This window comes from Aethalodelphis obliquidens, unplaced genomic scaffold (genome assembly GCF_003676395.1).
Source record: "Aethalodelphis obliquidens isolate GAN/ISIS:26980383/991018 unplaced genomic scaffold, ASM367639v1 scaffold4, whole genome shotgun sequence".
NCBI classification, from domain to species: Eukaryota; Metazoa; Chordata; class Mammalia; order Artiodactyla; family Delphinidae; genus Aethalodelphis; species Aethalodelphis obliquidens.
The window spans coordinates 60,431,627-60,442,972 of record NW_020837948.1 but is presented as its reverse complement, the minus strand read 5'-3'; the positions used below and the strand labels follow the sequence as shown (position 1 = coordinate 60,442,972).

Below are 11,346 nucleotides of genomic sequence, written 5' to 3'. Positions count from 1 at the left end.
AACCACTGCGCCACCAGGGAAGCCCCACTGTCTGGTTTTTACTTTTGAGGATGGAAATAATCTGCCATGAAGAAACAGTGGTACAGTGTTCACCGTGTTTGAAGTCACAAGACCCGAGGAGGTGTGATGTGCATGGGCAGTTTAAGCTACACTAAATCTATTTGTCGGTCTTGGCTTCAAGAACTGCATATTTTGGACCTAAATGATCTGGTTTAATTTTTGCCCCTTAACCTCTGGAAAGTAAGGCGTGGGAAGGGGATTTAGTGTCTCTGTTATGCCGAGGCGTGTTTGAACTTGTTTCTTTTTCCAAAATGTACAAGTTGCTAGGAGAACCATGGATTTATATGAACAAGTCCTGCAAGAGACTTAACAACAACAAAAAAAGGCAAAACTGGCTGAGTTAGGGAAATTCGTTGGTTTCGGGTCACGTTCCTGCTGTCGGCAGTCCCGGCTGGTTTGCTCCGGGCGTGCTAGAGGTCAGCGGCCTCCGCCGAGGACTTGCTGCCTGGGTCTCGCGCAGCTCCCAGGGCTCTCAGGCGACAGGGCGTTTCCTCCTTTTCCGGCCTCGGAAAGTTTTGTTTTGGTTCTTAATTCCCTATCAAGGAAAGGCACCCTGTTGACCATTTCTCAGCGTCTCCTCATGTTCGCTAGAGGCCAAGTTTCCCCCATTCCAGCTTGCACCGACTTTGGGAACCTTCGAGATACTCGAAAGCTCAGGAAGCGAGTCTTGGCGAGGAGGAATAGAAGGGGCAGCCTGGCTGTGGGTTCCACTGTTCCTGGCCGGCCCCTCTCTTCGCTCCGTCCCTCAGCCAGTACCCATCGCACCGCGAAGGGTGCGAACAGTCTCCCGGGTGACTGCTCCGGTGCGGCGTTCTCCACCGTTCCCAAGAAAATACTCTTTCTCAGACGAGCCCGCGCTGGAGGGGGAAGGATCGGACTAAGACCCGGCAATGGGGCCCGAGGCGCATGCGCAACCCAGCCTAGGCGTTTGAGTGTTCGCTCCGCAGCGGCGGCCGCTAGGTGGCGCATGCGTCCTGGAGGGTGCGGGCCGGCCTCTGGGAAGAAGGCGACGGCGGCGGCGGCGGCGGCGGCGGCGGCTGCGGCGGCGGCAGCCGCGGCGGCGAAAGGCGGGGGCGCCGTGGGGGCCGGGCCAGTGTTTACGGAGCGGCGGGAGGGCGCGGACGCGGAACCCAGCGCGGCGGCGGCAGGATGGTCATGGCGCATTTCGTTGAGAATTTTTGGGTAAGAGAAGGATGTTGGACATTGTGTGGGTTTCGGAGTCGGAGGGTTTCTGCGCCTGACCTCGGCCTGCGTGCGCTTCGGGCGGCGGCGGCGGCGGCGGCGGCGGCTCCGCGGGCAGGGCCGGCGTCCTCCGACCGCCGCCTGCTGCGTCCCGCCTGGATGAAACCCGTCGGGCGATTCGCTGGCTTGCCGCCCTTGCGGGGGGCGGGGGCTGTCAGCGCGGCCCCTCAGCCCGCGGTGGGGACGCCGAGGGGCCGCCCGCCGCCCGCGCTGGGACAAAGCGCCGGATGGGGCGGGAGACGGCACCCTGCCCCTACGGAGACTCCGGGCGCCGGGCGCGCTCCGCGGCTCGGACGCGGACGATGGGCCCGCGGCGCGGCCGCCCCCAGCTGCGCGCTGCCGGCGAGTGCGGGTTGGAGCCGGGCGGAAGGGCTCCCCTCATTCCCACCCCGCAGGCCCCCATGTTAGCCCTTTGGCCCCCCACCATTTCCCCACGAATTCCCGGGCGGGCTTGGGCTGGATCAGCACTTCCTCTCGGCCTCGCAGCTCGGCTCGTTGGTCTGCGCCCAGGACTTTGCCTCTGGGCCTGTTCACAAAGCGTTTAAAAGTTGAATTTAATGGAACTGGATTCCTTGGGCTTAAATGCGCCGATACGTCTCCCTGTTCTCCGTGCTCCTTCCCCTTCCTCATTCTTTCCACACCCTCCTTTTAACTCAGTATTAGCGTTAGGTGGTTCTCTGAGAATGAGTTCCCAGTCTCCCTGTGGAGTGTTTTTCTGCAGTTATTGTTTGCTGTAATGGGAAGCACAGTTCAGCCATGTACAGGAAAGTAGTATGTGTACTCAGGTATCTCAGGAATCCCATTTTATGGCTTGACAGTTGCGAGTGCCACAATTCCATTTTAGTTAAGACGTAGAAATATTTAAAGTGGTACTCTTAAAGTGAATAAGGTATGTCTTAAGTTCTTAATTTCTGAGTGTTTCAAGCATGGTCCTGCTTAGTATTGAAATCAGTTCATAGTTATTTGTTTTGAATGTTCCTTGTTTTCCACAATCGACATAAATACTAGACGTTAGGGTGTTTTTTTTCCCTTTTTTAGCAGGTTTATTTAGGTACAATTCACCTGCCGTATAATACACCCATTTAAGTTAACAATTCAAGGATTTTTCGTCTGTTCATAGAATTGTGCAAATGTCACCACGCTTTTAGAACACTTTCATCATCTCAGGAAGAATACCAGTGTTCATAAGCAATCACTCTACATTTCCTTTTTGCCTCAGTCCTAGGCAACTAATCTGTAGATTTCTGCCTGTGTAGATTTGTCTGTTCTGGACATAATCATATAAATGGGTTCATACATGTGGTCCTTTGTGACTGGCTTCTTTTACTTAGCATGTTTCCAAGGTTCATCCAGGGTGTAGCATGCAGTACTTAATTCCATTTTATGGCCAAATAGTGTTCCATTGCATGTGTGGGTGTGTGGGTGTGTCTCTGTATCTATCTATCTCACATTGTATTTATCCATACTAGACATTTGGTTGGTTGTGCTTTTTGGCTATCATGAATAATGCTGCTATGAACATTTCTGTACAAGTTTTTATGTGGATATATGTCTTAATTTCTTCTGGGAATGGGATTGCTGGGTCATATGGTAACTCTGTTGAATGTTTTGAGGAAGGGCCAAACATTTTCCAAAGTGGTTGCACCATTTTACAATCCCGTTAGCAATGTCTGAGGTTTCCAGTTTTTCCACGTGCTGGACAACACTTGTTATCTTTTTTATTGTAGCGTTGGGTGTGAAGTAATATCTCATTGTGGTTTTGATTTACAATACATGATTTTGTAAGTATTTTCTCCCATTCTGTGGGTTGTCTTTTTCACTCTTTTGATGGTATTATTTGAAGCACAGAAGTTTTAAATTTTGATGAAGTCCAATTTGTCTAATTTTTCTGTTGTCACGTATGCTTTTGTTGTCATATCTAAGAAGTCTTTCCTAACCCAGGATCACAAAGGTTTACTTCTATGTTATTTCTATGGATTTTATATATAGTTTTAGTTCTTACATTTAGGCTTATGATCCATTTGAAGTTAATTTTTGTGTACGGTGCTGGAAGAGGTACAGCTTCGTTTTTTGCCTGTGGGTCTAGTTGTCCCAGCACTATTTGTTGAAAAGGCTCTTCTTTTTCCATTGGATAGTTTTGGCACTCCTTTCAAAAATCAGTTGACGATAGATGTATGAGTTTATTTCTGGATTTTCATTGGTATCCCATCATCTATCCTTATGCTAATACCACACTGTTTCGATTACTGTAGCTTTGTAGTAAGTTTGGAATGGGGAAGTGCAAGTGCTCCAACTTTGTTCTTCTTTTTCAAGATTATTTTGGCTCTCCTGGGTCCCTTGATTTTCCATATGAATTTTATATTTAGCCTATTGATTTTAGACTTCAGGTTTTACAATGGCAATTTGTAAAACTTCTATAAGGATTACTTAAAATTTGGTGTTGTTAGAATGTTTTGTATTTTTTTTTTTAATTAATTTATGGGTGCGTTGGGTCTTAGTTGCCGCAGGCGGGCTTTCTCTAGTTGCGGTGAGTGGGAGCTACTCTTTGTTGCAGTGCGCAGGCTCTAGACTTCAGTAGTTGTGGCACATGGGCTCGGTAGTTGTGGGTCGCAGGCTCTAGAGCACAGACTCAGTAGTTGTGGCACATGGGCTTAGTTGTTCCGTGGCACGTGAGATCTTCCAGGACCAGGGCTTGAACCCGTGTCGCCTGCATTGGCAGGTGGATTCTTAACCACTGCACCACCAGGGAAGTCCTGTTTTGTATTTTTGGATGCATGAATGTGTTTTTGAAATTTGCTAACTTAATTCAAAATTGCACGTTAACATTTTAAGGTTATCTTTTGTTTTGTGTTCATTGAGTTTTGAACATAGCCTTTTTTGATGTTTTGGCTATTTTATGAATAATGCTTTATGAACATTTTTTGCAGGTTTTTGTGTGCCCCTTGTTTTCCCTCTTAGTAGAGGCATGGAAATAAATTTGGTTATCTGAAATCTAGAGAGAATCCCAAGTCTAGTTTGTGTTTTAGTGTTTGCCTTCACTTCCAATATTGAGTACAAATAGTTAAAATATACTGCATTTTATTTTACTTCCTGGTTGGGGATGAAGGCTCTAAATTGGATCTTAAAAAGCTCCAAAGGAGGACTAAATGAATTAGGAAACCCTGGGAACTAAATAACTTCTCAGAATTTGTTAGCTGTCTATTTAAGACAACTTAAAAATTTACCTATTTCTGAATCATTTATAAAAAATTTCTTAAAGAATTTGTAATATTAATTTCACTTTTCTCCCCTAATATTTAAAGTGACACTGTCAAAACAAAATAAAACTTGTCAAAGTGAGGTAATGGGAACCTTTAAAGTTTTAGGTTTCTAACCAAACAAGCTGTTAATTGTTTTTTTCCCTACATATAAAAAGACAGATCTTTTTGTTGTGGCATTTTATTAGAGGAAAATTTGAATCATTCAAACTCTCTTCAAGTTATTTTGAAAGCAGCACATCCTGCCTGTTTCTTTATAGCTTTCTTAAAGTAAAACTATATGCTACATTACAAATTCCTTTACCTAATACTATACTTTGAAGAAAAAAAAATATCCCGAACTTCCTACACAGCAGGTGTTTTGTTGCTGATAAGTCAGTTTTTGCCACAAAGTATAGTGTCACAAAGATAATCAAGTTTAAAATGTTTTTCTTTCTATTAAAATTGGACAGCAAAAATAATGTTGATAACAGAAATCCACAGTTACCTTTAATATATAAGAACAGTTAGTCCTTCAAAAGATTATTTCAAAAAGGTATTGACAAATATTGCACTGAAGAAGTTTCTCCATCTGCTGCTTCTTTCTCAAAGAGTCAAGTACTAGTTTATAATACTCTTGATTATATATGTCAGCCTTACAGTATAGTGATTAAAATGGCTTTATATATTTTTATATAAGTCCAAATTATTTAATTCAAGAGTTAAAAAGTTTTTTTTAAGGAATGGATTTCATAGCGATAATTACTTAAGGGGAGAAAACAAGTGAGCACAGCATACCTGATTTAAATACCTTATAAACCTCATTTTACATAGTAATCCCAGTCTATATAAGATGTAAAGTATTCCCCCAAAGACACCAGGTATTCTTTAGCATACATCACATTGTAATGAAGTGACATTTTTAGTTAGGTGACTTTTTCCAAAGATCTCCATTCAGCACATCAAGAATGAATGAATAATTATCTTCAGTATTTTTGTTCTGAAGTTTTTCCTTATTTCTTTTTAAAAAAATTTTTTTTTCTGATTAACCAGTACAGAAGTCTCATACCATTTATCTATTGATTTCACTGGTATTGTCATGCTTTACTTTTAAATAAATTCAGAGCACTAGGTTATACAGTTCTCTCTTGGTATCCTTGGGAGATTGGTTCCAGGACCAATACCAAAATCTACATGATGCCCAAGTCCCTTATATAAGAGGCATAATACCGTATATCCAAAATTTGATCTGTCATTACATGGATAAACTGGGAGAATTAAAATGTTTTTAAAAATCTGGAGTTGCTATTAATAGGACTTTGGAATGCAAAACGTTATTATATTTTTGCTTGGTTATTTAGTCGAAATTTAGTATCCTACATGAGAGACTAACAGCCCCCCCCACACACATATTCTTTGGGGTTATTTATCCATATGAAAATTTTAAAATATACATCTTTAAAAAATTAGTTGAGGCAACCATAGAAACCCAGAATATAGACTTTTTATTACTTGAAATTTCCAAATATTGTAGTTTGGGGTACCTGCTTAGGATCTGATCCCATCAGATGATATACTAAAATTTTTAAAGTGTGTAGGTTTGTATATTTACATATATACAGTAATTAACAAATTTGCAAAATTTACGTGGTTTAGTATTTAAAAGGTACAAAAGGGAATGTAGTATAAAATCTCCCTTTTATCCACCCATCAAGATCTCTCAAAAGGTAATCACTGTTACCAATTTCTTATGTAGCTTTCCAGAAATAACCTCTGTATATACAAGCAAATAACATACATGTTAAAATGTGTTATTGTATAACTGTAAGCCAGTTAGCCATGCCCAAACTATTTTCAACTGCAACAAGCTATGAAAATTCAAACTACAGATTCATCTAACTTGGTTCAAATAGACTTGACAGGTAGATATTATAAAACTATAGTATTTAATTTACTTCTTTATTTTAAAATTTTATTTTTGACTGCATTGGGTCTTTGTTGCTGTACTCAGGCTTTCTCTAGTTGTGGTGAGCGGGGGCTACTCTTCGTTGCGGTGTGCAGGCTTCTCATCGCGGTGGCTTCTCTTGTTGCGGAGCATGGGCTCCAGGCACGCGGGCTTCAGTAGTTGTGGCTCGTGGGCTCAGTAGTTGTGGCTCGCAGGCTCTAGAGCGCAGGCTCAGTAGTTGTGGCACACAGGCTTAGTTGCTCCGCGGCATATGGGATCTTCCCAGACCAGGGCTTGAACCTGTGTCCTCTGCATTGACAGGTGGATTCTTAACCACTGCGCCACCAGGGAAGCCGAAAATTATAGTATTTTAGATGGAACTAAATGTTATTGTCAGGCTGTTAGGTTTTTTTGGGGGGGGGCGGTGGAAGGGTGCTTTTGTTTGTTTTTGCCTTAATCATTGAAATTGAGAAATTGATGCTGATTTAGTGTGCATAAGTTTAATTTAGGGGAAGGATTTTAGAGGACTGATATGGAGTGGTAAAAATTTGCTGTCTGGGTTCTTTTCCAGCCCTACAGACGAAATCCTAAAGGTTCTAATCCTTTCAGAGCTACTTAAATTATTTTGGCAAACGCATGGGAGAAGAGTATGCTTTGTGTCATCCTGCACTTTTGATTACCATAAGCCCTTTGGAAATACATATATATGTATATATTTTTTTGCGGTACGCGGGCCTCTCACTGTTGTGGTCTCTCCCGTTGCGGAGCACAGGCTCCGGACGCGCAGGCTCAGCGGCCATGGCTCACGGGCCTAGCATGTGGGATCTTCCCGGACCAGGGCATGAACCCGTGTCCCCTGCACCGGCAGGCGGACTCTCAACCACTGCGCCACCAGGGAGGCCTCCGGAAATACATATTTTATACACACATACACACACATATTTTGGAAGGAGTTTTTTGAGTCACGGGATATCTCCTGAGATTATCCACATCTTGATTTTATAATTCTCAAACAATTAACAGAAGCACCCTAAGAAGTCTGTATACAAATATAATGGCATGGAGACATACAGAAAAAGGAATAAAGGCTTGGCTTTCAATTTATCTAGTGTGGAAAAATGAAAAGATATTTGAATTGGAAGAATTTTAGTAGGAATCTGGTCCAGAGAGATAAGCAAAAATTGGTCAGATGTGAGGGAAAACAAAAGCAAAACAGTAATGGAGACCTGTAATTACAGTTGACCCTTGAACAATGTGAGGGTTAGGGGTGCTGACCCCTGTGCAGTTGAAGATCAGAGTATAACTTATAGTTATTATAGTTGGCCCTTCCTATCCGTGGTTCCCCCATAACTGCGATTCCACATCTGCGGATTCAAGTAGTACTGTAGTATTTACTGTTGGAAAAAATCCACGTGTAAGTGGACCTGCTCAGTTCAAACCTATGTTGCTCAAGGATCAGCTGTCTGTCTATTGGTAAAGAGGCTAGAGAATGTTGCTGGAATGGCCAGAGGCAGAGAGGATTAAATTGGGAAGTGATTAGTGAACTGTGTGATGAAGTTGAGGTACACAATTCCCTCATTTCCATCATGCACATGCTCCTTAGTGGAATTGCAGGAGTAAAATTATGGAAGATATGACAAGCATGTTTGTTTGACTTTAGGGATAAGATAGGAAGGTATGATGTAAGTAAAGCAAATTGGTGGTGCTGGGGCCTTAAATAAGAAGTGTTAGTTTTTAGTTGGTTGAAATAACAGCCAGTGAAGATGTTTTCCTTTTTTATTTATAACTTATTATGTGCTCGTTAAAACACATAAGAAAATAAAAATTACCTAAAGCCTTTTACTCTGTCCTCTAAGATTTTCTTTGGAAGTGTAAAATTCAAAACAGGTTCTACTATATAGTTCTGTATCTTGGTAATTTCAAATGATATTAACATCAAAACATTTTTCTCATGTGATTAAGTATTCTCTGAAAATATTTTCAGTATAGGTTTCATGGAATGGATAAGATGTAATTTTTTTATAGCATTCCCCTTTTGGACATTTAGGTTACTTGCAGTTTTTGTTTTTTTCCATTTATGAATTATGAGGACTGGAGATTTAAGTGTTAAGGTGAACAGAATGTCAGATTAAGAAGGTAGCCTTGTGTGTCTTTCCAAGCATAGATTGAAAAGTTTTTGAGAAAGCTGAAATTGTTGTTTTATTTTATTTTTCATTTTGAAAGTAATGAAAACTACATTTATTTACAGAATATTACAGAAAATTTACAAGATAAAAGGATAAAAAATTAGCTCAAAACTATTTGCTTCTGCTATTTTTGTTGTGTCTATATGGTATCTTTTTAGATGGCTTGAAGGGTTTAACTAATTGGAAGAGCTGAGTTGTAATTTAAAAGATTAGGGAGGAGTATTTGAGGGGTGAGAAAATGATTTTTTTTAAGTAATAAGATTTGTTTCCTTCACTCAGTCGACAGATGTGTTTGAGTCACCTTTGTTCCGACTGCTGAGCAATGTTCATTCTAGGTTTTAATCACTGTTTTCTGCTTTAGCAATATCTTGCCAAGAGTTCTGAAGAATAGTTTTAGTGATCTTGTGTGAAAATTTTAATACATAAATAGAACATTGATTAGAAGAGATTATAACTTGTGGTTGAATGTCCTGTTTGCCCGTAGAAAAACTTTGTGCATGTATTTTATTCTTTTCTTCCTAGCAGTTTTCAAGGCAGAAATAGACCTGGAGGGCTGTCATTGCATATTTGTTGAATTCCTATCAAAAATGTCTAGAAGATTCTTCACTAGAGGGGCCATTCTTCAAAGCAAAAAAATATCTCCAGAATTAGTTAAATGTTTCATCATGTTTTTTCAGAGAAGGCAGGATAAAGTGAGATTACATCAAACACACATTAATGGTATATTTTACAGTGACTTGTCCAAGGTTACCTAATAAATGTCAGTAAGAGCTAGAGTAAAAGGAAAATGTAGAGAGGTAGGAAATGATGATATTTATTTATTTATTTTTGAGGCAGTTTAGAGTTGAGAGGAAGCTTAGGCATGTTACTGCTATTCACATGATAGTACCTCCTGACCCTTCTTTTCTCCTTCCAAAAAAAATTTTTTTTGATTAAAAAGGAAATGAGGTAAAATCAACGTTTTAATGAATAGCCTGATTATACAGTGTACACACTTAATCTTTTGCCTGTTTTTCTAGTTCTCGGACTTATCAAAAGTGAAGAATATCCATGTTTTTAATTTTAGTGTTGGTTTTACTGTTGCTCTTAAAGGGTCTTTGAAGGAGAAGTTTCAAAGCCTTAATTAAAATCTATGGGATTTATAGTTTTGTGCTTTTACACTATTACTTTCCGTGGCTCTCTAAAACCCAGATATGTTAACAGTTCCATTTTCTTTAAAATAGGAATTTCATAGCATTGTTAATAGAGGAGTGCATTTTTTTCTTCAAGTGGAAATATTTTGATTGTATTTTATGTCTATTAACATTTTTTTAAAGTATAAAGTTATAAGATCAACCAGAAAAAGATGTTTTGAGTTACCAAAATAGATTTGATGACTTAAACTTTTTAACTTGAAATTTCAAGGATATCTCACTTGTCGACTCTATATTAGACCAGAAAAAAATCTGTACATTATTAGTGACTTGGTGACCTTACTTATAACTTAGTTATCTTTTCAGCTAAATTTCACTTTAATTGATAATTTAGATGCAAAACAATATGCATAACATGATCTCATTTTCATATTAAGCAGTAAAAATATTTCTATATGTATGCAAAAAGGAATCTGGACTGATATACATCAAACTGTTAATTGCAGTCATCTTACTTCAATTAGAGTATTTAGGGGACACAAAGGTACTAAATTTGTGTTCTCTTAAAGGACCTGTATGATTCTGGATTTCCATCTTTAAAGGATGATAAAACTTTTTTTTTCCACTTCATATTAGGAATTATTAAAAAGATTTTTACACCTGTTTATATTGGATTATAACAAGATTTTATTTAGCTCAAGTCACATTCGGGAAGCTTTGTATGGAAATGCTACCTCTTTGCAAAGTGCATTGAGATTGGCAGAGAAAAGATCCTGTCTTGGTGTAAACCTTCATTGTAATTGTCCTCCTTGGGTCAGCAGTGGTGTTAGTAGCTGTTTTTGTCAGTTAATACTGAAAATTTCCCTGCTAGAATTTATTGATTAAAAAGGATAAAATATTATTTATTTAACTTTTTTGACAACTTTATTGAAATATATTTTGTGAACCATACAGTTCATCATTTAAAGTGTATAGTTTAGTGGTTTTGGTAATGTTCACAGATACGTGGAAACCATCATCACAGTCAGTCTTAAATTACCTCAAAAATTTTCATTACCTCAAAAAGAAATCCCATACCTTTTATCACCCCATGTCTCACCTTCACCCCACCTCAAGCAATACACTAATCTATTTTCTGCTTCTATAGATTTCTCTATTCTGGACTTGAATATGAGGGGAATCATATAGTATATGGTCTTTTGTGACTGGCTTCTTTCTCTTAGCATAATGCTTTCAAGGTTCATCAATATTATAGCATGTATCAATATTTCATTTTTTGTTTTCTTTTTTATAAATTTATTTTATTTTTGGCTGCGTTGGGTCTTCATTGCTGCGCGCGGGCTTTCTCTAGTTGCGGTGAGCAGGGGCTACTCTTCGTTGTGGTGCGCTGGCTTCTCATTGCGGTGGTTTCTCGTTGCGGAGCACGGGCTCTAGGCGCGCGGGCTTCAGTAGTTGTGGCACGCGGGCTTTAGAGCGCAGGCTCAGTAGTTGTGGCACACGGGCTTAGTTGCTCCGCGGCATGTGAGATCTTCTTGGACCAGGCT

General features: G+C 39.9%; 1 protein-coding gene across 5 annotated transcripts in view; it reads left to right on the top strand.

The window, feature by feature from the left end:
- Window positions 1–1,075: 1,075 nt before the first annotated feature.
- Window positions 1,076–11,346, top strand: part of FCHO2 (FCH and mu domain containing endocytic adaptor 2) — a 115,930-nt gene continuing 105,659 nt past the window's right edge. For 4 of the 5 annotated variants that reach the window (XM_027100865.1, XM_027100864.1, XM_027100863.1 and 1 more), the window contains exon 1: window positions 1,076–1,242. In XM_027100865.1, coding sequence (XP_026956666.1) covers window positions 1,210–1,242 — 33 coding nt within the window. In that variant the 5' untranslated portion in view covers window positions 1,076–1,209. The remainder of the gene's footprint in view (window positions 1,243–11,346) is intronic. The other variant, XM_027100862.1, reaches the window with a different exon arrangement.